This window comes from Pogoniulus pusillus, chromosome 10 (genome assembly GCF_015220805.1).
Source record: "Pogoniulus pusillus isolate bPogPus1 chromosome 10, bPogPus1.pri, whole genome shotgun sequence".
In the NCBI taxonomy this organism is placed as follows: Eukaryota; Metazoa; Chordata; class Aves; order Piciformes; family Lybiidae; genus Pogoniulus; species Pogoniulus pusillus.
Window position 1 is genome coordinate 255,001 of NC_087273.1, and position 27,845 is coordinate 282,845.

The 27,845-nt window shown below is 45.4% G+C and overlaps 1 protein-coding gene across 1 annotated transcript in view; it reads left to right on the forward strand.

The window, feature by feature from the left end:
• The window catches only part of LRBA (LPS responsive beige-like anchor protein), a 370,336-nt gene that overhangs the window by 229,309 nt on the left and 113,182 nt on the right, over window positions 1-27,845 (forward strand). The window contains 2 exon segments of the mRNA XM_064149442.1: window positions 25,301-25,418; window positions 26,112-26,214. Coding sequence (XP_064005512.1) covers window positions 25,301-25,418; window positions 26,112-26,214 — 221 coding nt within the window.

Below are 27,845 nucleotides of genomic sequence, written 5' to 3' on the forward strand. Positions count from 1 at the left end.
GTCTCAGCTCGTGTCTTTGTGTGGATGTAACTACATGTGTGCCTGGTAGAAGTTTGTCCTAGAACATGGCCTTGAAATGGCAGAGTAACCTTCCGGAGTGCAGTGGGCACAAAACCCTGACTGTATGGGATAAATGGTGTGATGGAGCTCTGCATGCTTTGGACACAGTGGGGATAGAAAACTATCTTTTGGTGTGAGGTTTTGTGCTGTGACACTGGGCAAATTCATGGTGATATTCCTTAGATAGAGAGGGCTGCCTGTTGGCAACAGATAGAGGAGTTCAATGTGTAGACTCTGATAAGGATGACATGTCATTTGTGGTACAGTTTGGTGATTGTACATAAATCAGCAGCCTTTGCACATCTTCCACTGAGAGGCCTTAATGGGGAAAGGTGAATCTATGCCATTAAGTGTACATCCTCTAAGAAGAAGGAAGGTAACTTGTTTTTGAATTGAGCATTTTGGGTGCTTTTTGGTTTTAAATATTTCATGCATTTGCAGAATGGTTTAGGTTGGATTACCTTAAAGATCATCCACAGTATCACAGTATTATTAGGATTGGAAGAGACCTCACAGATCATCAAGTCCAACCCTTTACCACAGAGCTCAAGGCTAGACCATGGCACCAAGTGCCACGTCCAATCCTGCCTTGAACAGCTCCAGGGACAGCAACTCCACCACCTCCCCGGGCAGCCCATTCCAGTGCCCAATGACTCTCAGGGAAGAACTTTCTCCTCACCTCCAGCCTAAATCTCCCCTGGCGCAGCCTGAGGCTGTGTCCTCTCGTTCTGGTGCTGGCCACCTGAGAGAAGAGAGCAACCTCCTCCTGGCCACAACCACCCTTCAGGTAGTTGTAGACAGCAATAAGGTCACCCCTGAGCCTCCTCTTCTCCAGGCTAACCAATCCCAGCTCCCTCAGCCTCTCCTCGTAGGGCTGTGCTCAAGGCCTCTCCCCAGCCTCGTCGCCCTTCTCTGGACATGCTCAAGCATCTCAATGTCCCTCCTAAACTGGGGGGCCCAGAACTGAACACAGCACTCAAGGTGTGGTCTAACCAGTGCAGAGTACAGGGGCAGAATGACCTCCCTGCTCCTGCTGACCACACCATTCCTGATACAGGCCAGGATGCCACTGGCTCTCTTGGCCACCTGGGCACACTGCTGGCTCATGTTCAGGCAGGTATCAATCAGAACCCCCAGATCCCTCTCTGTTTGGCTGCTCTCCAGCCACTCCGACCCCAGCCTGTATCTCTGCATGGGGTTGTTGTGGCCAAAGTGCAGCACCCTGCACTTGGAGCTATTGAACCCCATCCCCTTGGCCTCTGCCCATCTGTCCAGGATCCAGTTACACTCCCCTGCCACAGACAGGGACATCTTCTACTAGACCAGATTGCTGAAGACCTCACTCAATCTGGCTTTGAACACCTTCAGGGGAGGGGCATCTGCAGTCTCCCTGGGCAGCCTGTTCCAGTGTCTCCCCACCCTCACTGCAAAGATCAGTTGTACACCTAGAAGTGGCCTTAGGATGAAATCGTGGATGTTTTCTGTTTAAAACATTAGAGAAGTTACCTCCTTTGGTAGATGGAAGTGTTTTCTATCAGACAGCTCAGAGGTGCTTAGATTTGCCAGTTATTTCATGATTGTCACTAAAGAATGCAGCTGTGCTGGACTACAAATTTTATGATACTAGAATCTATCTAATTGGGGTGGGTTTTATATCTCCGAGATTAAGAATATTTGATGTGTATCACCACCACTTTAATGTAAATGGGATCTGGCATGGAAAGTAAAAGTGAACCCAGTTTATGGCTGCTTAGTCCCTCCCTGCACCTTGTGTCTTTCAAAGCATTTACCTGATAGGTCAAGTGGGGGAACTGATATAACAGGAGAATACCTTTTCTTCCTTGGGTTTTCACAAGGATGACTCCCTGAGCCATCTGTGACATCTCAAATATTCTTATGGAATCTCTGAAGCCGTAGGAACATTTGTGGCAAGGATTTGCATGGCCTCTGGATTGCTTTTCAAACACGGATCCCACAGTCAAGTTTCCTGCTCCAGAGAAGGCAATTTCATTGGTATCTGAAGTTGTGTGCCCTTATGTAAGAGTCAGCTGTTTCTCCTAATTTGTGCTGAAGAGCTGCTCCCTCCCACGTTCCTAGGTAAAAGTTGTGAGTTCTACCATATTAGCAAAAAAATCTCAGCTGCAAGAGCGGTCAAGCCTTGGCACAGGCTGCCCAGGGAGGTGGCGGGGTCACCATCCCTGGAGGTGTTCAAGAAGTGTGTGGCTGTCACACTTGAGGACATGTTTTAATGGCCATAGTGGTGTTGGGTTGATGGTTGGACTGGATGATCGTGGAGGTCTGAAACAATGCTGTGATTCTATGTTCTTCCTGCTCCTCATAGTGCTGCTAGGAGAGCAGTCAGATATTAGAGGCATGACACTTTCCCCTGGAGAAAGGAAAGTCTTTATTTTGTCAGTATTAAATTCTTCTTGTCTCAGTGAAAACATCCAGAAACTTATTCTTGTAACCTTAGTGTGGGTTCTGTGATCTGTATGGCTGCAGTTGCACCAATGCTGTGTAAAAACTGCTTTGAAATATGGCTGTTACATGTAAAATCTCTGCTGATTTGCCTCTCTGTCTCTTGCACTTAACCCTGTGCAGAGATGCTGTTCTTACCCTGCAAAAAGTTTTCTAGGCAGAATGAGTAAGAGTTAAGTTGTACTTTTTTTGGTTTGTTTTTTTAATTATGACCCTTTTCTTTTTGCACTTGACCATTTTTTTCCCCCCTTCAAAGTATGCTCAAGCCTTCTGGACAATCCTTGGGCCTGCATTTTGAAGCTAGACAGAACTGATTAGTCCTGCTAGAAAATTCTTACAGGAGCCCTGATGAAAGGCTTTTGATGTAGCAGTTAAGATACTAGCCACGTGGGTTTCTTTCTTGGGCCTGTGATTTTTGCATCTTAGCTGTATGGGCTTGGGAAACGAGCGTAAGAGCATTGCTATTCATCTAAAAACTGGAGCCAGGGTTGGGTTTTTTTCTGTTTGCCTTCAAAGAGATTCCAGAGGTAATGTCCCAAACGGTTTGTAAAGCTGCAGAGTATTTTCATTTATTGTGCTCAGCTTAGTTTATATTTATTGCCAAATGACACACTCATAAAATGCAAAATCATCCAACGTAATGCCTCTGGAAATTCTCTTGGCATACTCAATCTGAATTAGTTTAAACAACTCTGATTGCCATTTTCCAAAACATCTGAATAATTCCTCAGCTGAATTCCGACAGTAAGCGCAGATTTGCTGCAGAGAGAAGCAGATAAAGCATACGCTTGCACGGCTTGCACAATAAATGCTTTTCCCCGTACAGTTGGCAAGTAGTGATCATAATTTCATGTTAATAAGATGCAGAAAATGTGCTAAAGGAAGAGTGCTTTGCAGCTTTTGTCACACTTTCATCAAACTGATTTTGTCAGCGCTGGAGCATAACCCTTGCCACATCAGTTGGAGTGCTCATTAGGCAGCCGATTTGTCTGAATCCTCATTAAATTGATTAACTCGTTTATCTCTGGATGATGACATGTTATGTGGTACATGTGGTTAGAGGCTAGAGTCCAGATGCAGGCTGACTTGCTTAGCACTCAGTTGTTCATTTATTTCTGCACTAGCTCACTGTTCAGGTACTGCTGTAGCGGTGATTTGCAGAAGTGTGGCATCACTTGAAGAGTGGAGCTCCACATCACCTAAGCTTGCACCTCTCTTGGTAATCCACAGGCAGCAATTCAGAAGCTTCTTAAGGTTATAGCTTGCTCTGATTCCCATTTTATTTCACTTGAGTACTGGATGTCCTCAGAAGGAGCCTAGAAGGCTCTTCTTGCACATCTGTTTTAAAGTAAATTAAAAATTACATGGGAACAAGTAGAGGAGCTCTTCAGTTACACAGGCAGAAGAGGAAGATGTTATTAAGAGAGGATGCTTAAAGTGGGTTCCTGAAAGGTAACATTCAGAAATGGTGGGGGGAAAGGAATCAGGTGATGATTTGGATCCAATTCCAAGTATGCACATAGTCTGGAAATGGATATTTTAAAATTTTGGTATCTTGATAGGCTTCTGAGGTTTTAAGGTGCTGACTGTGTGGAAGTCATACTGAAATACTGAGTTATGGTTGCCACCCTACAATGTTGGTGGTCTTGTGTGAAACCAGAAAAAAAAGTGTATAAGTATGCAGGTTTTATCAAGCAATATTTCAGTGACTCCTCAATGAGTGGAGTCAATCCTACCTCATTCATGTATTTTTGAGCCCAGATTGAGTGTAGCTTGAGATAGCTCAAGAAGTAGTTAGGCATTTCACAGTGCACACCTGAAGTAGGAGAAGCCTGAATGAAGAAAATTCTCTATCATATGAAGATGGATGAATTCTTGAGTGGTCAAACTGTTTATTTCAGTAAGAACTGAATTTGTCTATTGCAGGCTGAATGTGTCAACACACAGACAAAGTAGTGTAGGGTATCCTCTGCTCTGAAGGAGCAGAACAGAGAGTGCAACAGAAGCCTGGTCATGGACTATGTCAGTATCAGTGAAGCATAGTTTACAGGTGCAGGCTAGAGATCTTCCTCTCTGAGCCACAGAATCATTGAGATTAGAAAAGCCTTTCAAATCCTTAAGTCCCACCATGTAGAGCCAGATGTTACAGATACTGACTGAAGTATGAGAAAACAAGAAGCAAGCATTTTCAAAGACCAAAGAGGAAAATTTCAGCACAAAACCAGCAGCTTTGTCAGCAAACTGTTGAAGCTTTTAGGGGCATGGCATTGAAGGAGTCCTTGGAGACAGTTTATAGAGAAACTGCATGGGGCATCTCTCAGAGCTGGGTTTGGACCCTCCTGGTATTCAGAACCACCAGCAACCTGCAGCCCCCTTCTCCATGGCTCAGCTCTGGCACTTCAGCAACACTTGGGTGTAAACTGTCTCAACATCTTTCAAATCCCCAAATGGGGTCTGCAACATCCTTTGGAGAGGGACCCTTTCCTCTGGCAGCACTGGGGACCCAGCAGATCCAGCAGATCAAGGGAGGTTTTCCTCCCCCTCTACTCTGCCCTGGTGAGACCTCATCTTGAATACTGGGCTCAGTTTTTGGCTCCCCACTTTAAATGGGGCAGGGATCTGCTGGAGAGGGTCCAGCAGAGGGCTATGAGGATGATGAGGGGACAGGAGGGCATGGCTTATGAGGAGAGGCTGAGGGACCTGGGAGCTTTTTAGTCTGGGGAAGAGAAGACTTAGAGGGGATTTGATAAATGTTTATAAGTATCTGAAGGCTGCCAGGAGCAGGAGGACAGGCTCTGCTCACTGCTCCCTGGGATAGGACAAGGAGCAATGGGTGTAAGCTGCAGCAAAAGAGGTTCCGCCTCAACACAAGGGGGAACTTCTTTACTGGAATAGGCTTCCCAGAGAGGCTGTGGGGTCTCCTTCTATGGAGACTTTTAAGTCCTATCTGGATGTGTTTCTGTGTGATCTGTGTTAGATAGGATTGTCCTGCTCTGGCAGGGGGGTTGGACTGGATGATCTCCTTGGGTCCCTTCCGACCCCTAGCATCCTGTGATCCTGTGACACCACTAGCAAGCTCCAAGATGCTGGGAGCACCTACTTCTAGCTGCTATAAAGCTCATAAAGCTGATCTCAAGTCAGTTCATGCTACTGTTAGAATAGAGGGTCTGGACCATCAGTAGAAAGTGACTGGGGATGGATGAGATGAGGTGCAACATGAACTGGGCAGACACCTGTGCAACTGCTTATGAAATTGCAGGTTGAACAGAAGATGATGAAACAGGAGAGAGGAAATGGTATTTGAATGGCTTGGGAAGTAAGACAGATTTCTAAGGGACAAGATGGACCTTTGTGAGGGAATGTTGAAGTGATTTTGCATCTTTTTGAGAGTTAATTAGAGCCAGGTGTTAGTGCTCTGCTCTAATGTCAAACACAGTCATCGCTTATTCTTTTCAATCATGTGTTCCCTAGTTCACCCTAATTCAGTCTTCATTTGGTAAAGGTAAGGACTTGGATGTTCTTAGGATTCTTAGGGAGGCTAGCACTAAGTTTCCATAGCACTGAGATGAGGCAGAGCTTGGCAATATGCTTTTTACTGCAACACTTGCATGGTATTTGTGTTGTAGATGAACTTTTATTGAGAAGCTCTTCAAAGTAGTCATGAATCATTGAGTGGACAAAAGAGCAGGCGCTCTCCTACGGTAAAATACGTTACTGCCGCTGAATTAGAGCTAGAATTTCACCCACCTTTTTATCTTTAGAGTACACAACCCCAAACATTGGATATTAGGAAAAAATTCACTCCTGCAAGAGTGGCCAGGCATTGGAACAGGTTGTGCTGGGAGATGACGGAGTCACCATCCCTGCTGTTCAGAAACTATGTAAACATGGCACTTGAGGGCACAGTTTAGTGGGCATAGTGATGTAGTGTCGGTTGTTGGACTCGACCTTACAGGTCTTTTCCAGCCAAAAGTGTTCTGTGATTCATCTGGGAGCTTTTTTTTTTAATTAGATTTTTTGGTGGTTGTTGTGTTTGGGTTTTTTAAGCTGTGGTTTAGCTTACTAAGAATTTATTTGTGGTGTGCTGTATGCCTGCATGTGGAATGATGCAGAGTCTTCACCAAAAAGCCCCAACCAAGTTCTGGGACTCTTATTTCAATTAGAGTTTCAGTTAGAAGCATTTTAGGATGGTAGAATGTGTGCAGAGTGCCCATGGAACACAGTTAATATTCAAACAGGGAATTGGTGATCAGAGTTAAATTAGTAGGCTCTAAATTTTTCTACATCCACCTATTTTCCCTCTCCACTTGCTCTGACAGTTACAGACTGCTTTTCTAATGGGGCTTGCGTTTGAAGATAAGCTTGCATGTAAACAAATTAACTTTTCTTAAATGGAGAGCCATTTCATCTACAATAATGTACCAATTCATAAACTATCAGAAGCATATTTTTTGTTTAAAAAAAAAAGATAAATGACCCATTGTATGGCACTTACTATTAGGCAGACGAGATGTCCCTGTGTTCTGGGAGATAAGGCGCTTGTATTATTACACCCTAATAAAATGAGTTAATGTTTTAGTATCAGAGATAAAAGAACAGTTGGATATATTTAATAACCAAACTGAGAAACACTTAATTCTAGTTGTCTGTAGCAATATAACACAAATTCCCCTGTAAAACAAATTGCACTTTTGGAATATACTTTAATGTGCATTCGACAAAGGAGAAAATGAGGTGATTGAAGTTCAATTTGTAGCATGTTATTAACCATTTCCGCTTGACTAGATGCGTAAAAGGATAATGGATGAGGGTTTTATTATTGCCTTTCTGCTAAAATGAAGTGGTGTAAAAGATAAGGTGATGAGATTAATGAACATAAGGAAAAGGCGTAATCAATCAAGCTCCAAGAGGGAGATGAGATGACAGTGCTTAAGATCTGCAAGGATAGGTGGATTTTATCAACACCACTGTTTTGTGGGGGTGGAACGCTGAGAAGCAGGTACTTGCCACTTTTAGTGATTTTTTTGGAGGGGTTTTGGGTAGCAGCTTCTGTGTGCTTGAAGCTTTGACAATTTACATCATTACTTGGGGTTAATAAGTATTTCTTCACTCAAAATCCATCTTGGAGAGCCCTCTCATTATGAAATGAGGACCGAGACAACTTTCAGCAAGCAGGAGCCACGTTTTGTGGGTCAGCTTGTCAGTTCCTCACTGGTGGAACACTCTTAGATGTGTCTGTATGAGTTACTTTTAGTCTGGTGGGGGTCCGAAGAGACCTCTGAAAATCATCAAGTTCAACCCCTCTGCTGGAGCAGAGTCACCTAGAGGAAATCACCCAGGGTCACATCCAGACAGGTTTTGAATGTCTCCGGAGGAGAAGACTCCGCAAACTCTCTGGGCAGGCTGGTCCAGTGCTCTGCCACCTTCAAAGTGAAGAATTTTTTCCCTTGTGTTTATGTTTGTCCTACTGCCTCAAGTTTTGCATCCTGGTCATTGGAGTAGCTAGTTTTTATGTACCAAGGGAAAAGTAGGAGAGGCTTTCCTTCCCCTGTAATAAGTGCTGAGTCATTAAATTCCACAGACTTTCCACTTCCAATTCCTTGAGTAGTGATGGTCTTGTAGAGATAAAGCTGCAGAAGTTCTATCTGTAAATGTGTTTCCTCATTGTAGAGTGTGACATTTCTGTGTTTCAAATGCAGTACTTCTTTCCTGTGACAGGTCTTTAGGAACTTACTGGGATAGCCATGTTGCTAGCATGTTATGGAAAAAATGCTTATAGCTATTTCTGGATTTTTCACTCATTCCAACCCCCAAACTGAAAATATCACTGGCAAGTACTTCAGCCCTCCAGAGATGATCTAGTCCAACCCCCCTGCCCAGGGCAGGTTAACCTAGAGCAGGTTGCTCAGGGTGCTGTCCAGGCGTGTGTTTCGAAGGTAGGTCTTCTATGCTCAGGGTTGTGTCCAGGTGTACGTTGTCTATCTTCAGCCACACTTCTCCTTCTTATCCCCTCTTACCCCCTCTTCTCCCCTGGCAGAAGAACATCGAGTTACGGACTAAATCACTTAAGAACTGAAAATGCCTCTGCAAAGCCAATTTTTCTTATGCCTGCAGTTTCCTGCCCTTTTTAGAAAAAAAATGCATCTTTTTGAGAACATGGAGCTGACTGGGAAGGGAACTGCTGCTCAGTTAGGGATTTTTCCCACTTGAAATACCGAAGAAAGACTCCCACATAATTCCTTTGAATGCAGATAATTTACCTGATGAGAGTTACTATGAAAGTGCTGCTCGCTGTGAGTTTTCTAAGGGCAATCTGCGGAAGCAGGGTAAGTAGTTTTATTTTCTGAAGGAACTGTTAGTTCTTGGCAGCACTGGGGCAGGATGAATAGGATATTGCTATGAGAGTGGATTTGCTAAAAACAAAAAAAAGGTTAGTTTAAAATACTGTGTTCCGTTTTGGCTTCAGTATTTATGCAACACTGTTACATTTAGGCTGGGACTGGGTGCTCTGTGAATACTCCCACGTCAGACTGGACTTCTTCTGGCTCCTAGGAAGCCTTCCAGTTGTGCAAAGCAGCATGGTGGATTTGTAAGATAAGGTAACAGAGCCCAGATGACAGCTCCTCACCAGAGCTGATATTTTCACATGGGCCTACTGCCCTCTTCCCTCCTGTCATCTGCAGAATTCTTGGACAGGCTATTTTTTATTGGGCCCTCAGGAGCAGCAGGTTTTACATTGAATACCCCAGGGGGAATGGCAAGGTAAATGGTGGTGTTGGATCAACTGTTCAGCCATCCCCAGGCCACTGTCTCTGTATCTGTTACACTCGAGTCACATTTCCAGCCCTTTCTTATCAATCATTCGAACTGGAAATGCTCTTTGATTTTCTTTTGCCTTTTCTTAAACTGAAATCAAGTTTATATTTTTCTTCTGCTTCCCTAGAATCCTGTATGTGGTTGTAGACCTCACATTAACTATGTCTGTGGCTTACTTCGCCTTGGAAAAGGGTCTGTACTTGCTTTACAGCTGAATTTAGGCTGTGTTTTACCATATACTAAGTTGAAAACCAGAAGCTATTGCAGGAAGCCTCAGAGTGGCTGACATTGTGTTTTGTTCTTTGCAGGCATGTGGTAAATTTTAATTGGTCACAACGTTTCTGTGGGTGAGCTAAACAAAGAAATCCTCTTCCTGTCACAGGTTATAGCAAAATCTTTGTTGCTGACTGATTGTAGTCAGTTCCTTTACCAGAGAAACTAGTCTGTGTCTACAGGAATATAAGAATACAGGTACAGGATACAAGCTGTACTTACAGAACCATGCAATAGAATTATAGAGTCATTAAGGTTGGAAAAGACCTTTAAGGCAAAGTCCAACTGTCAACCCAACACCTGTCCATGCTCAGACACCTCTCATCCCATCACTTGTTTCTTGGGAGAAGAGACCAACTCTCACCTGGCTCCTAACCTCCTTTCAGGGCACTGTAGAGCTACACAGTGCTGTAAGTACCATACAGTACAGCTGCCCTAGGCTATAGGGCAGCCAGCAGGTATCCCCAGAGGGGTAGATGCATGTAAGTGCCCAGCAGCCCCTGCAGCTGCTACAGTTTACATAGAGGAGAAGATTTGGTTCCTGCAGCAGTCTGCAGTGCACAGCACAAAGGTAGCCTTAAGCCATTCTTGCATCCCCAGCCCTTCGCGGGCTGCACCTTCTGTGCCGCATCTCTCGTAAAACACAGCACAGAATCCTTCCGTGTAAGCTGCTGCACTGGCAGCCACAGAGCCTGGTTCTTCTCTTTGCATCCAGGAGGCACATCTGTTCTGCGCACAGGCTTGGCTCCCATTAATGAGCTGATCCCATGCAGTCTTTCATGATGACTGGTACTTCAGCTTCCTGCCAGATGTGTGGGGGTGGCCTTTGCTTTTGTTTTGTTTCTGATGAGGGAGTATGAAGGTCAGATTGCAGATCATCCATAAGAAAACCAAAATTGAACATTTGGCTTGGGCACTGATACTTTCTCAGTGTCCACTTGCTTTCTTCTCCTTACCCATCTTCTGCAAGATCAGCTGAAAATGGCAGGCCTCTGGGCAACTGCCAGCATTGCAGGTGCGTTAGTTCTTTCTTGGTTGCAGTTGCTGCTTCCCTTGCAGAGGCACTGTCTGGATAGACCTTTGCTGGATACACAGAGAAGCAGCCCATGGGAGAAGTCACATCCTAAAAGTGGTGAAACAGGCAGTACAGGGCAGTGGGGAATGTAGCATGGCTGTTGTGGTTTGCTCTTCAGAGTAGGGTTTCAGAGAGGCATTTACAGCCAACGTGAATATGTTTCTGAAAGTACCTCTATCGCTTCATACCTTTAAGAGAGAGCAAAACAACAACAGCTTCTACGTTCTTTCCTGTGCTCTGCTTTTGAGACACAAGTGCCTGTGTAGTACCTTTCACCGTCTCTAGTCATACAGCGGTGAGTGTGAGCTGCTGTGAGTCATTAGTCTGGCAGCTGTCCTAGCTTTCAGACTCTGCACTTCTTAGAGAGCAACCAGTAGAGCCCGATAAAGATTATCTGAAGACTTTTCTGCACTATGAATGTTATAAAAGAGGGACCAACCAGAACTTTTAACTGAAGAGTATCTTTCAACCCACAACATGGTAATACCTTCTTTTACATTAAAACCCAAAAAAGGCTCTGGTTGCTTCATTTTCTGAGTTTCGTAGACACTCCTGTCTTTTAAAGAAGAAAAAGCTTTCAGAACTTGCTTGTAAATCCCTTGGAGAGTTTGGAGAGGCTTTTTTATTGCAATACTGTTACAGCATTCTGGCATAGGTTTGAGCCACCAGTAGAAAAGAGATGAGCAAAGCACAACAGCATAATCTGTTCAGAACTGCAAAAGGGCAGAGTAATCTGCTGAGTGCTGTGTTTGTAACTGTTTCAAGGTTGGTTGTTGATGCTTTTCTTCTGTCCCATATTGCCATTTTTGAGGTGGTTGAATCTCAGACTGATCTGAGCATGAGTGGTCAGTCATCAATGATGAGACTACATCCCTAGCACTTGCTTTCATTAATTTTACTTCAGTTGTCTACTGGAACACTGGAACAGGTTGCCCAGTGAGGTAGTTGAGGCCCTGTCCCTGGAGATTTTCAGGGTGAGGCTTGGCAAGAGTCTGGGCGACCTGATCTAGTTGAGGATGTCCCTGCTGACTGCAGAGTAGGTTGGACTGGATGATCTTTGGAGGTCCCTTCCAACCCAGACCATTCTGTAATTCTATGATCTCATAAAAGGACACAAAAGAATTGGTACTCTTTGTTGTGTAAATTCTTTCCAGGAAGAAACCTATCTTGAGACCCGTCAGATGTCTGACACAGAGTGGTTAAAAACAGCCCTTGCAGGTATTCCTTAGGAGTATTTTTAACTCACTTATTTCAGAGCCATACATACCTGGATATGTTCCTCATAAACTGCAGCTCCCACCTCCTTGGGCAACCTGGGCCAGTGTCTTGCCACCCACAGCTAGTATCTTGTCTGAATCTGCCTTCTTCAGTTTAAAACCATCACCCCGTCTTGTTGCAACAGGCCCTGCTGAAAATACGGTGCCCGTGTTCTGCTTGTATTGGGATGCTTCCTGCATGGTAATACTTTAAATACAGTTGCAAAATTTGGACCCTTATCACCCCCAAACTTCTGTATTATCTGTGCATCTGCTTTTTGCTTAATGGGGATACCCAGTGCTAAGGTGCATACTAAAAACCTTTGAAGCTAAGTTTTAAAAGAATTTGGGGTTTGTAACTTCATTCCAGTAGTAAATCTGAGTTTGTATTTCCATTTAACTCACAAAGAGGCAAGAAGACAAATTAAATGATGGGTTTGCACAAAAGCAAAACTTGGAACATCAAAAAGCTCCTGTTCTTTGTATTTTCTGTATTAATAAACTTGAAAGTGAGCTAAGCACCAAGGCAGCAGCATTCGTACCGGTAGGAAGTGATGTCGTTGGCACCAAATCGGAGAGGGCGTTTTGGGGAGGTCTAAGCACCTGCCTCCTGGCACTCTAGGTAAAACGATGGCAAATGGCATTTCCCCCTCTTCTTTGCCCAAATTCCATCTCAGGTAGAGTAGCATGGAGCTCACCGCTGCACCCTTCACTGCTAGAGAGGCTTAACATTAGAAAAACCTTACTTCAGCACTTTGGATCCAAATTTCATGACTTAATGTGATCAGCTGCTTTGACAGCTTCTCCACAGTCAGAAATCATTTCACTGATTGAGCCCTTTTCTTGAACTTTCTTTTCCCAATATACACAGAATGAAACCAATAAAAATAGCTTCTGTAGACTTTCCACTCTGTATGTGTGATGGAACTCAATGACACATGAAATCACAGAGTTGTATAATTTAATGCAGTTCACAAAGGAGTTATGGAACCTGTCGATATCTCTGGACATCAAGACTAGCCAGAATTGTACTTATTAATTAGAATGGATTAAAAGCACCCTCTGAAAATTGAGAAAACACTTTATTTATCTGCTGTGTTATGCACACACATGCACATTCAGCCTGGAGAAGAGAAGGCTCCAGGGAGACCTTGTAGTGGTCTTCCAGTACCTGAAGGGGGCCTGCAGGAAAGCTAGTGGGGGGACTTTTTACAGAGGCTTGTAGTGATAGGACAAGAGGAAATGGATTAAAGATGGAAAAGGGCAGATTTAGACTGGATATTATGGAGAGAATCTTTGCAGTGAGTGGGGAGACATTGGAACAGGGAGTCTGTGCACACCCCCTCCCTGGAGGTGTTCAAGGCCAGGTTGGATAGGGTCTAGTGGAAGGTGTCCCTGTCCATGGCAGTGGAGTTGGAACTAGATTATTTTTAAGGTCCCCTCCAACTCACACCATGATTCTTTGATTCTATGCTTTTGTGCAGTCTCACTCATATTTTAGTGTGTGCACTTAGACACACATAAGTGTGAGGGTACACGTGTCTACCAATCCACTTTCAGAAGCTCATCTTCAGCCTTAATAATTTCAGCTAATTATAAGCAAATCTCGATCCATACAAACCCACTCACGTGAGGCTTCAGTGTGGGAGGCACAATGCACATCTCAGATGGTCCTTCATGAGATCTCTACTTAGAGCAGCCAATCGTAGAGAAGTACCTCAGAGTAGATGCCTTGGTTATGGTTCATTGTCTGGGTTGTTTTACTTACTGGGTGTATCAAGTCTGTGTAGGTATTAGCAGCAGCCCTATAGCAAATAGCATAAACAGGTAACACTGAAAATTGTCACCATTCTCCTCCTTTATGTGTATGGATTGTAAACACTGCCATAAATACATAAAAGTTGGAGTAGTGAACTTCCAGATGAATGCCTCTGTTTCTTTTAAAAAGTCTTCATATGACCTAAAACTGCTCTCTACAACTCCCTGAGAGGAGATTGGAGTGAGCTGGGGGTTGGTCTCTTCTCTCTAGCATCAAGTGATGAGAGGAAATGGCCTAAAATTGTGCCAGGGGAGACTTAGGTTGGAGATAGGAAAAATGTCTTTGCTGCAGGAATGGTCAGGGATTGGAAGAGCCTGCTCAGGGAGGTGGTGGTGTCCCCATCCCTGGAGGTGTTCAGGAAACCTGTGGATATGGCACCTGGGGACATAGTTTAATGATCACAGTCATGTTAGGTTGTTGATCTTAGAGGACTTGATGATTTTAGAGGTCTTTTCCAACTCCAACAATGGTATGATTCTTTGATTGTATAAAGGTGGTGTTGTACATGGTGGGTTTTTTTTGCCACACTGTTTTGCAAAATCACATTGCAAATGTGACTGCGACTATACTTTATGAATGAAACAAGAATTACCAAGGCAGATGAGGAGAGGATGATTGGCTGGAGAGCTGTCTGTGTAAAATATCACATACCTCCCCCCCCCCCCCATCGTAAGTTTTGTGTGTCTGTTTGCTGCTTGCAGGTGTAGCACTGACATTTCGAGTGTGTGGTTTGTGGGCTGGCTTGATAGCCACGCTGCTTCTTTAAGTATGTCTGACATGCCATGGGAGATTGCTTCCAAGAGGCTGCCCTTGGTAATAAAGAGCAAGTATTTATGTGTGTGAGTTCTCGCCAGCTCTTACTTTATGGCGCTTTCCATCTCAGGAATCGATAAATCTAATTTGCATACATGTTTATTAGAGACACACTGAGACTATAAATTTGTTTCACTGTATCATTGTGTCAATGGACAACTTAGTTGAGCACTGGGACAGGTTGCCCAGAGAGGTGGTTGAGGTCTCATCCCTGGAGATATTCAAGGTGAGGCTGGACAGGGCTCTGGGCCACCAGATGTAGTTGAGGATGTCCCTTCTGACTGCTGGGCAGTTGGACAGGATGACTTTATAGAGGTTCCTTTCAAGCTGAGAGATTGAACTTGATCTCTGTTTATTTGGCCTGTTCTCAAGTCACAGATAGAAGCTGAAATAACCAGTTTCAGGAGGTGTGAGCTGAGTGGTTTGTTAGTTCCTGGTGACATAGTGTCCCAGATGATGTAACCAGCTGGATGAGCCTTAGAATCATAGAATCATAGAATCAACCAGGTTGGAAGAGACCTCCAAGATCATCGAGTCCAACCTATCACCCAGCCCTAGCCAGTCAACTAGACCATGGCACTGAGTGCCTCATCCAGTCTTTTCTTGAAGACCCCCAGGGACAGTGCCTCCACCACCTCCCTGGGCAGCCCATTCCAATGGGAAATCACTCTCTCTGTGAAGAACTTCTTCCTAACATCCAGCCTATACCTACCCTGGCACAACTTGAGACTGTGTCCCCTTGTTCTATTGCTGGTTACCTGGGAGAAGAGGCCAACCCCCACCTGGCTACAATGCCCCTTCAGGTAGTTGTAGACAGTAATAAGATCACCCCTGAGCCTCCTCTTCTCCAGGCTAAACAGGCCCAGTTCCCTCAACCTCTCCTCATAGGATTTGTGTTCCAGGCCCCTCACCAGCTTCGTTGCCCTTCTCTGGACATGTTCCAGCACCTCAACATCTTTCTTGAATTGAGGGGCCCAGAACTGGGCACAGTACTCAAGGTGTGGCCTGACCAGTGCTGAGTACAGGGGCAGAATAACCTCCCTAGTCCTACTGGCCACACTGTTCCTGATGCAGGCCAGGATGCCATTGGCTCTCTTGGCCACCTGGGCACACTGCTGGCTCATCTTCAGCTTACTATCTATCAGTACCCCCAGGTCCCTTTCCTCCTGGCTGCTCTCCAGCCACTCAGTCCCCAGCCTGTAGCACTGCTTGGGGTTATTGTGGCCGAAGTGCAGAACCCTGCACTTGGCCTTGTTAAATCTCATGCCATTGGCCTCTGCCCACCCATCCAGCCTGGCCAGGTCCCTCTGCAGGGCTCTCCTACCTTCCAGCAGATCAACACCTGCTCCTAGCTTGGTGTCATCTGCAAACTTACTGATGCTGGACTCAATGCCCTCGTCCAGATCATCAATAAAGATACTGAACAGGACTGGGCCCAGCACTGATCCTTGGGGAACACCACTTGTGACTGGCTGCCAACTGGATGTGGCACCATTCACCACCACTCTCTGAGCTCTGCCATCCAGCCAGTTCTTGATCCAGCACAGAGTGAATCTGTCCAAACCATGATCTGCCAGCTTGGCTAGGAGCTTCTTGTGGCAGACAGTGTCAAAGGCTTTGCTGCAGTGCAGGCAGACTCCATCCACAGCCTGCCCCACATTCACCAGGCGGGTAACCTGATCATAAAAGGAGATCAGGTTGGTGAGGCAGGACCTGCCCTTCCTAAACCCATGCTGGCTGGGCTTGATCCCTTGGCTATCCTGTAGGTGCTTTGTGATGGCACCCAAGATGACCTGTTCCATGACCTTGCCTGGCACTGAGGGCAGGCTCACAGGTCTGTAGTTTTCTGGCCTTTTGTACAAACAGATCCTACTAACTCTTAAATCCAGATATCAGTCAGCTCCTACAAGACTTTGTGAGCTCCTGCATTTCTGGCTGCCTTTCATCATAGTGTCATGAGCTGGATACTCAATACCACGCTGCTGTCATGCCAGCTTCAACATGACAGTGCTGGCTGGAGCAAAGTACCCTAGGGCTTGAAGTTCAGATTGTAACATGAGAGGCTTTCTGTTCTGGTTGCTGCTTCCAGAGTGCAGTTTTGGGGTGTTGGACTTTTCCACCGGGCTGCCTGTGGGTCAGGGGCTGGAGAGGTCGCTGACTTCTGCTGCTGCTTCTGGTTATTGCAGCACTTTTCTGCAAATAGGCTGGGGTAGTTGTGCATCTTACACCTTGTGAAGCTCCCTTTATCTCAGCCCGGAGGCTTTCGTCTTACTCTCACTCCTGGGCGTGTGTGTGTGTGTTGGAGGGCTTGGAAGAGCAGGCCGTGGCAACCCAGGACACATAGTTAAGTCTTCAGCATCACTTAACGCTAAGCTTGCAGGGACAGGACAGCCACCCGCGCAGCGTGGCTTTCTTCTTCTTGAATTTCTGCTTTCTAGGCTGCACACTTTCACTTGCCTGCTTTTAGCGTTCGGGTCTTCTTTGGGTCGTTGTCCTGGAGTCCTATATACCCCTAAATTCCTCTCCCTCTGTGGTTTGAATGGCAGAGGAAAAGGCGCCAATAGACCTGTTTCCTTCCCCGCCCTGCAGGCGTGCAGGGGGCAGCAAGGAGCCCTCCCGGCAGGAGCGGTGCCCGTGCAGTGCCCGGGGGCTGCAAGGAGCCCTCCCGGCGGGAGCGGTGCCCGTGCAGTGTCCGGGGGCAGCAAGGAGCCCTCCCGGCGGGAGCGGTGCCCGTGCAATGCCCGGGGGCTGCAAGGAGCCCTCCCGGCGGGAGCGGTGCCCGTGCGGTGTCCGGGGGCAGCAAGGAGCCCTCCCGGCGGGAGCGGTGCGCGTGCGGTGCCCGGGGGCAGCAAGGAGCCCTCCCGGCGGGAGCGGTGCCCGTGCGGTGTCCGGGGGCAGCAAGGAGCCCTCCCGGCGGGAGCGGTGCCCGTGCGGTGTCCGGGGGCTGCAAGGAGCCCTCCCGGCGGGAGCGGTGCCCGTGCAGTGTCCGGGGGCAGCAAGGAGCCCTCCCGGCGGGAGCGGTGCCCGTGCAGTGTCCGGGGGCTGCAAGGAGCCCTCCCGGCGGGAGCGGTGCCCGTGCAATGCCCGGGGGCTGCAAGGAGCCCTCCCGGCGGGAGCGGTGCCCGTGCAATGCCCGGGGGCAGCAAGGAGCCCTCCCGGCGGGAGCGGTGCCCGTGCAGTGTCCGGGGGCTGCAAGGAGCCCTCCCGGCGGGAGCGGTGCGCGTGCGGTGCCCGCGCCGGGGCCGGGCCGTGATTGGCTCTGCGCTTCCCGCCCAGGCAGCGCCAGCTCTGCGCTGTGCCACTCTTGGGGGAGTTCCCAACTTGGGGTGCCCGCCTGAGGCTTCTCCCCGCCTGGGAAGCTTCTGCAGCAGGAGCCCCTGGCGCTCTGGACGGCTGCCCGCCATTAGCGCCCTTTGTGCAGGCTCAATGGGTCCTAAGGACCCTCCGGCGGCCTCTGGGAGAGAGCGAGGGGACAGGCAGCTGGAGCGCCCTGCTTGGCCGGCCTGGCTCACCTGTGAGTACAGTGACTCTGGCTCGGCTTGGTTATGGAGTGGGGAACGCTGTTAGTTATCTGCTCAGCCTTTCCCAACTGCCGACTTCCAAAATAGTCAAATTACCTATTCTTTTTAGATCTTCTCAACCTAACTGAATCTGCTAATTAAAACTCAATTAATTTCTGTATCTGGTTTTGGGGGCAGGTTTTGGGGAAAACAAAATAACTCCATTTTTCTATAAAATTCCTGACTCGACCGCATTAATTCCCTGCCTCCACAGCAGTCGATCAGTGATACTGGACTCCTGCTCTCTTAGAGTCAGCAGGGATAATCAAACAGAGGAGAAAAATGTCAGATAGAGAACACAGTAGAGAAGAGTACGACAGTTGGTGCTGGCCTTGCTGATGTTCACAAACTGATTAATCCACGTGAGGTGTTTAGAACTTTGTCGTCACATGGGAAAAGTTCTGGGCAGAGGTTGCCTTGCTGAAGTTAGGTCCTGATAACCAGGGAGAAGGTTTTCTGCAGTTAGTAGGGTCACTTGCATGCATTTTTTTCACTCCGGTTCAGGATGAAGAGAGAGCGTACACTTGTCTGTTCCTCTGCTTTAATCATCTGGGAAGTGGCTTTTGTGTCTGTATCCCATGAGCTGTGTCAGGACAGACTACTCATTTCCAAGCAAACAGTGGTTTTGTTTGTGTATCGCAGACATAGAAATGATTTCAGAACTGAATAGAACTAGAAACAATGCTGAGTCCTAACTAAAGGTTAAAGTAGTTCCAGGACAAGAGACCGTAGGGTATAAATAGTACAGTATGAAATAGAAATTTTAGTTTGTGGTAAATCTGACTGTCCCCAGCAGCTCCAGAAAAAATCATTTTATCCTTCTAGAGCACATCAATTTACTAGTCTGTGGTTCATGTATCAAAGAGCATTCTTTGAAAATATCAATATCATTGGTTAATATAAATGAAATTAATTTTTAAAGCTAGGCTAAAGGTTGACATCTGAAAAATTGCATTACTTTGCAGAAGAGAAATTTCTGTCTTCCAGTGAAATTTCAGGTCATAAGGGCAAGTAATTTTCACAATCTTCAATGGGAGCCAGTGAAATATGAACTTCATTGTCACCTAGCCCCGAAGCGATAAGATAAAATGAGCTGATACATCATTTGCTGTGGTTTTATCATCTCCTCCAGTAATTGGAAGAGAAAACATAAGAGTCCTTTACCACCCCCCTCCCCGGTCCCTTCACCACCCACACCCAGGCGTAACCCATTGTGCTTTGATCGATACAAAGGTCACAGAGCTTTTTTTTCTTGCCTTATTTTTTTAATGCTGGGTAGAATCGTCTAGTGGAACATTAAAGTAATGAATATGTTTAATTGAGTTTGTCACCCATGAAAATGCTGAACAAGATTGTATGGCAGACTGCGTGTGCTTGTAGGAGTGACTGGATGAGAGGCTACTGCTGCTTGCCTGTGGATTTCAGTGGCTGCTTTTGTGGTAGCTGAGATTTAAAATAGCGTCTTTTTTATTGTTCCCTTGAGAGACTGAAACAAACTGATGAGCACTGATTTGTTCAAGAATGTTTTGATATGTAAAATAATTATTGATGACCTGGTGCAGTTCCCTGTTAGTTTGATTGAACTTGAATGTATTCAAAGTAAGACCCTTTCAATGGGAATCCTGCAGCCAGGAGTTATGTAGTACTCGGACAGTAGGATTTGAGAATCCTCAGCTTCAGGACAGAGATTTTGGTGGAGATCCAGATTCCTCATGAGCACAGAGTCAGGTTTTCTAACTCCTAAGGGTCAACATTTCGCCTTTCTGAACAAAAACAACCCCAAGTGACAGAGAATGCTGCTAAAAGAAAGTGTTTATGGCTTTTATCTCTCAACTGCAACCGAATTTAAATGCAAATTAAATGATTTCTTCTCTTTGGTGGTGTTAGTTGGTTGGTTGGGTTGTGGTTTTTTTTTTTTTTTTTTTTTTTTTTTTGTTTTTTGTTTTGTTTTGTTTTGTTTTGTTTTGTTTTTCTGATACATTGTAAATCCTTTTGGAAATACACAAATGTGTGTCAGCTTCTTAAATAAGCTGTTTAGTTTTTATTTTACTCGTGGCAGTGAAATTGGCTGCTATGTTAAAGTAATGCGATTATTCAGTTACTGTTTCAGTTCTATAAGCCATTTGCAGACTTAATTACTTCTAGCCTATTCAGATTTTTCAGATCAATAGCACATTTCTCTGAAATAAAACAGAATACGTGATAGCTGATTGGTGTGCTGAAAAGGTAAAGCAAACCATTCTTCTGATCTTCAGTGAAACATTCCGGTGCTGATTCAGGAGGCAGCTGTGGTGATTCCATCTTGCTGCAGCATGTAATCGTTTCTGAGAGACATTGCTTATGATCAACACTCAAGGAGGGTTTCGAAAGAAAAGTGGGGCAGGCATTTACTTTCAAAACTGCAAAAGGGCAGAATAGCTTCTGAGTGAGCATTGTAATGCTGGGGAATTTGCTGATATGCAACTAAGAATCACAAGGAGAGGATTTCTTTGGGTGTGACCTTAATTTATGACTGACACTCTGCTACCTGAGTTTTCATGGAAATCTGATTGCAGAATCTCAAAGTGATGCAGGGCCTCTGCCCTGCTGAGGCCACACCTTGGCTTCAGTTCTGGGGTGCTCACTGCAAGAAGGATACCAAGATGTTGGAGCGGGTCCGAAGAAGGGTAATGGAACTAGTGAACAGGTCTCATCAGCAGCTGGGGCAACTGGCATTGTTTAGTCTGGAGGAAAGAAGGCTGAGGGGACACCTTCTCACTCTAGAACTCCCTGAAAGGAGGTTGTAGTGAGGTAGGAGTTGGTCTCTTTTGCTGAGTAACAAGTGATAAGACAAGAGGAGAAGGCCTCAATTAGCGCCAGAGGAGGTCTGCACTGGATACTAGTTAAAAACCATTGTTGAAAGAGGGGTCAAGCGCTGGAACAGGCTGCCCAGGGAAGTGAAGGAGTCGCTGCCCTGGAGGTGCTCAAAAAATGTGTAGACATGGCACTTTGGGACATGGTTTAATGGGTCATGGTGGTGCTTAGAGGCTTTTCCAACCTTAGTGGGTTTATGTTTCACATTGGAAACTGAAACTGCCTGGGCCTGCTTACTCATTTCTTGGGGAGCTTGTGCCAGCTGCCAGGGCATGCAGCATGAGTTTGAGCACCGAGTGCAGGTTTGTGACCTCATCTCTCTTGCTTGAAGAAGGGAGTTAATGCAAGTAGTTTTCTGTCCTTGGTAGTGTTGTCATGCTGTCTGCTAATCTGGGGTTGCCAGAGTCTAATCACGACAACAGTTTTTCTCACGAGACTTTTGGAAATGGAGGACTTCAGAGTGGTTGATTTTTAAGTGGTTTAAATTCATCTTTCCTGCTGGAAGGTGCACTGTCTTTTGAAATAAACGTGGAACAGGTTTAACTTCAATCCAGTGTGACAAATCAACTGAAATCCCATCAATAATTTTGTTGTCTGGGAGAAGAGACCAACCCCCACCTGGCTACAACCTCCCTTCATGTGGAGAAGGTTGTACTATTTGTGCAGATTAGATTAGGTTGTACACTCTTTGCCCCACACGTTGTTCCAAAACTAGTGGTGACGAAAGACAGAAATAAACAGATCACTTTTGAACTTGTTTTGTACAGTCGTAGAATCACAGAATGGTTTAGGTTGGAAGGGACCTCAAAGCTCATCCAGTTCCAACTCCCTGCCATAGGCAGGGACACCTCCTACTAGAACAGGTCACTCAAGGCCTCATCCAAACTGGCCTTGGACACCTCCAGGGAGAGAGCAGCCGCAACCTCCCTGGGCAACCTGTGCCAGTGTCTCACTACCCTCACTTTACAGAACCCTTCCCTAACATCCAGTTTCAGTCTTCTCTCTTCCAATTTAAACCTCTTCTTCCTCCTCATCCTGTCATTACAAGACCTTGTCAATAGTTCCTCCCCAACCTTCATGTAGGCCCCCTTCAGATACTGGAAGGCCACTCCAAGGTCTCCTGGAAGCCTTCTCTTCTCCAGGCTGCAGAGCCTCAACTCTCTCAGCCTGTCCTCACAGCAGAGCTGCTGCAGCCCTCTGAGCATCTTGGTGGCCTCCTCTGGACTGGCTCCAACACTTCCATGTCCTTCTTGTGTTGGGGGCTCCAGAAGTGCACCCAGGACTGCAGGTGGGGTCTGAGGAGAACAGAGCCAAGGGACAGAATCCCCTCCCTTGCCCTGCTGCCCACACTGCTTTTGCTGCAGCCCAGCACAGGGTTGCTGTCTGGGCTGCACTCACACTGCAAGCTCATGTTGAGCTTTTCACCAACCCAGACCCCCAAGTCCTGTTCCTCAGTCCTGAAGTAGGATTCCATGTTGTGTGGCTTCTGGGTGAGAACAGGCAAATGTAAAACTAGATTTTGCAAGTTGTAATTCTGATAGTACAGAAAGTGGTAGCTCTGACTCAGAAAAATGAAATTACACACGCCTTTGGCCAAGCAGAGCCACTGAGTTTCATTTGAAGTGCGAGTCGGATTCTGCAGCCAGCAGGTTCTGCTAAAAAAATGAGGTATTTGACAGGGATTGAATTGGATTTTTGTAAGGGACACTTAGTGTAACACACATGAAAGAATTGTGTTTGTCTCCTGGACCTTTCATCTGCTCTAGGTGGTGTGATGAGCAGGGAGCAGTGGTAATGATGTGGTTTCCATAGCAACCAGTTCACTGGCGGGCCAGACCTCTGTCTGGGGTGCTGTCAGTGTGCCTGGAGTTCCAGAGAACAGTGTCCCAAAGAAGGTCTGCTTCCACCTAATCCAGTTTTAATTGAACTCCAGAGACTTTGAAGTGAAGCTGCAGAGCAGGCAGATGCTATCCCAGTGCCAAATGAACGCCTTGCTCAGCGAGGCCTCAGCTGCCTCTGGCTCCTGGTGCCTTCCCTTAATGAGTGGTGGAAGGAATTCGAGTGGTGACTGCAAGTGGGGTTGCAGTGCAGGCCTCCTGCCTGAGTGAATTGCCTTGCACTGAATGCAGGAACCATCGTGGCTGCACACTGCCAACCACCTCATGTGTCTGCAACTCAAGGCTTCTCCTTCCAGGTGCAGCAAGCTTTTGGTAGGGTTAGGAAATGGCAGGCCCTCATGATCTGTGGTCTCTTCCAGCTGATTGATACTGTGATTGTATGTGCACAGTTTCCTTACTACGCAGGGTATAAATAATGACTCTTTAGCTTGCTGATTTTACTCACAGTATCCACGTAATAAATGTCTGAGTTTGCAATGCAAAGGCTGATAGTGACAAGCAGGCCGTGGGGTTTTGTTACTACAGAAAAGCAGAGGTCATCACCTCCCTGCCTGCCTCCAAAATAGTAATTGGAATTATAAGCTTCGATTTATCGCAAGATGGATGAGCACTAACCAAAGCACTGTGAAATATTTTACACAAGCACTGCAGCTTCATCCTTTTTGTTACCTCTTTTGATGTTATTGTCTTCAAAGGACATTTGTATGCCTGTGACAGAAGGTAACTGTGGTGGTTCTGAGTTATCACCATAGAATTACACCAGTCTGCCAATTAGCGTGGCTGGGTTGTGAGTGTGGTGTGGGAAGCTTCAGCATGGCCCAAGTCTCTTAGTTTGAGAAATGCTTAGCAGCCATCACAAGCTCTGGTCTTTTTATCACATTTCAAGAATGTTGTGTTCCAATAATTAGACCTTTTTTCTTTTGGTGTGGGTGTTGGGAGAAGAGCTGTCTGTCGCACTTGTGCTGATGGGAAGATGAGGGTTGAGTAAAAAGAGTGCAGATATAGGAGATGGTTTGCTTTGCAGGTTCTGCTCTGTGCTTTCTGCTGCTGTTTGCCTTCGGGTTGCCAGTCGTGTTTGCTTTGAATTCCCCAGAGTGGTTCAGTGCTTTAACTGTAATCTGTAGAGCTTTTACAATGGTGCTTCTGCCCTCTGTGCTAGAAAAAGTGCAGCTTACTTGGGAACATATGCTGCACTTGAGGCAAAGTCCTCCTGTGTTAAAAATCTGTAGACAAGGGTTGGGTTCGTTAGCAGTCTTTGTTACCTTAGCAGCCTGACTTTTGCATTTGCTTTTGCTTGGGAACAGCGTATTGCAGTAGGAGTGAGGTTAACTAAGATTGTGTCTGAGCCTCCTTTCTGTTGCTGGATTTCTGTGAAGTGCTTTTGTATTTGCTAGGACTGACAAATCTCATATTTTTCTGCATTTATGGTTTGTTCATGTGAGGCAGAGAAGTGTCCAATCTCTCTGTCCCTTAACATGTACATAATTGAGCTTTGAAATGAAAAGGAAGAAGTGAAGCAACAAAGAAACAAAAGTGGCTGAGGACTGAAAATGGGATTAGTTTGAATTGTGGAGGCAGACTAAGCATCTGTGCCTGTCAGATGGGATGACAGGAATTGTAACAAGTTACTTTGACAACCACTTACTCCATAGAGAGATTATGCTGAGTTCATTTGCAGGTTTGTGTTTAACCTTAGCTGACAAAATGATACTTAACCTCTTATACAGCCAACCTCTGTAGTTCCAGAATTAATGAATGCTGCCTTAATGATAAACCTGAGGAACATTTTTATTCCTTCCAAGGCATTTTTTCCTTGCTTATTTGTTACAGGCCTGCTATTACAAGGCTACAGTGCGTACGGATAGGTCTGGTGGCACTAGTAATACACTTCTATGCTCTGCCCAAGTGCCAAACATTGTGCAATGTTTTGAAACTCCCTTGGATATGGAAAATAATGGCCATAAAGAAAAAAACCCACAAACAACACTTTAAATTCTGGGAATCATAGAATCGTAGAATTAACCAGGTTGGAAGAAACCTCCAAGATCATCCAGTCCGACCTATCCCCCAGCCCTAGGCAGTCAACTAGACCATGGCTCTAAGTGCTTCATCCAGTCTTTTCTTGAAGACCTCCAGGGACGGTGCCTCCACCACCTCCCTGGGCAGCCCATTCCAATGGCAAATCACTCTCTCTGTGAAGAACTTCCTCCTAATAGTTGGAATTCAAGACATAAAAGAATCTATTACAGGTCGACTGAAGATTGAGCATGTTCTAGTTTTGCTGCTGATTTTGGCTGTGTTTGGTAGGCTCCATGTTTGAGGGTCAAAGAGCTTCTCTTTTCGAAAGCACTACCTGCAGTAATAACACATTTGAACCCTTCTGTGTCTCTTCCTACTAGATTCTGGCGTACACAGAAGGCCTCCACGGCAAATGGCTCTTCTCAGAAATTCGCTCTGTCTTTTCCCGACGCTACCTTCTGCAGAACACGGCGCTGGAGATATTCATGGCAAACAGAGGTACTGTGAGCTTAGAGGGGCGGCAAGTGCCGATTTGAGGACATGTGCGTTTCTTTGGCTGTTTAGTCACATCTTGGGGTTTTGCTGTGCATTTGTGTAGATAGCCGATTGGATTAAGTGTTTTAATATTTAAGTTAGTATGTTTGTGGAATTTAGTTTCTCCTTTCATTTTTAACGAGGAATGATGATCAAATATGATCACTGGGAATTAGTGGTGCCACATTTGCATTTTTATCCACCTTTATTTGTCATCCTCTGGAAAGTCTCGCTTCAGGCGTGCCTACCTCTGGTCTGTTATGCACAAAGAGGGTTTTTATCCCTTCAGAGAGTTGCTATCTATTATTTATACCCACCAAGAACAACACAATGAAAGAGCTTCACTACTACTGGTTCTAGGCAGTCATTCTGTGCATGTAGGGTTAATTTCTGTTCAGAAAGGGATGCAAATGTAGACCTTGTAAGACCTGTAACAGTGACAACTTGTGCTGAAATTCCCATTAGCGAGAAATAGAAGCATTTTTGGGGGTTATAACAAAAAATACCCATAGTTATCTGAAGGAAACATGTCTGTGCTTCTACCTGTTCAACACCAAAGCTTAGGGTTAAATTTTGTTATATTACATTATATTTATGATAAAAAGTATAAAGCAAAAGGTGTAAAATCATACCATATTTCAACTTTCGTGTTTACAGTGGGTGTCATGTTCAACTTCCCTGACCAAGCAACAGTAAAGAAAGTGGTTAACTGTCTGCCTCGGGTTGGAATTGGTACGGTCTTTGGACTGCCCCAGACAAGGTATTTTACAATTTGAATTAATTTCATCTCTCAGTTTGAAGAGTTCTTTTCATCATGCCTACATAGTTTGAAGCATTTACAACTACTGGTGTACCAGACGTGCACATCCTCAACCTATCACTTCTGCAAGCTATTTTCACAGAATCACAGAATCACCTGGGTTGGAAGGGACCTCCAAAGGTCATCTAGTTCAACCACCCTGCAGTCAGCGGGGACATCTTCAACTAGGTCAGGTTCCTGAGAGTCCTGTCGAGGCTCACCTTGAATATCTCCAGGGATGGGGCCTCAGCCACCTGCCTGGGCAACCTGTTCCAGTGCTCAGTCACCCTCATTGTAAAGAACTTTTTCCTAACATCCAATCTAAATGTACTCTTCTCTAATTTAAACAAACAGATTTTCAATGTGTTTATATGATAAAAACTTCTGGAGTTGAGATTTTTTTAGTGCAACTTCTGTCTGTTATAGAGAAGACAGCTTCTTTTTGACAGTGAGACTCAATCACTTATCCTGCTTAAGGAAAATAGGTTTCTTTGTGCTTGCCAACTCACTAAAATTTAAGACTGATACACTTTCACGACAGTGTTCTGTTATGTTAGCCTGGCTGTAACGTGCTTGAATCCTCTGTAGTATTTAGAGGCAGATGAAAATTATTGTTCCTCATCAGAAGGGTATTGTAGTGGCATGCAGAACAGCCTGAGCTGAACAGTGTGTGGAGGACTGCTCTGGTGTGTGTGTTGTCCAGCTAAGGAGGGCACTTCGGATTGCAAAGAGTGAGAAATTAGCGTTGGTGTCGTGCTGTGTGTTTGGATCGTGGGCCCGAAGAGTTCAGTTTGAAAGGCTCAGATGTAGCAGATGAAGAGTTTTGTTGTTACAGTGTCGTGCTGCCTCTTGGGATCCTAGACTTCAGAATATGATTTGGTTTGTTCCACCCTTTTTTAGCAGATTAAAGTTCAATTACCAGACACAGAGGCAAGGAGAGCAGCAGTTTAGTGGTCACCTTAGAATGGTGAAAATGGAAGTTTTCTGGAGTTATATCCCCTCTCTAGTTGGATTGGCTACCTCTGGTGTTTTAATGAACCATAAACTAAAGTAGATCAATTTCTGAATGAATTCTGGTAGTCCTAAAGGACTATCTTGATTTGTTCTTATATTGATGTATTTTTACAGATATTTCTGTGCAGAGGAATGGCACTAAAATAGTTGAAGATTTTTTCTGCTGTGTTTTTAGTTTACCATTTTTTTAATCAAGTCTAGAAACAAATTCTCTTGAACTGTAATTTCTGCTGCTCTATAAGAACTTAAAGGGGTTTTACTTGCAGAAACAAATTCTTTGTGAAGATTTTTAAATATATGTGAAGTTGTAGACACATTTGCTCAAAATTTCACGTGCATTTATACCAGTTAATTTACTTGCAAAATAAATCGGTTTATTAACATGAAAAACATATTCAGTTACTGTAATTGTTCTCTTTGTTGACTGACACCTGTAAAGTTTCGTCAACTGAACCTCTCTCTGGATGTCTTTTTTCCCCTTAAGTGCTGTGGCTCTGGTATTTACAGATGTTTTTATTATGAACAAAACAGCCTTGGGAATTTATGCTGAGCTCCTCTTCACTGATTTATCACTCCAA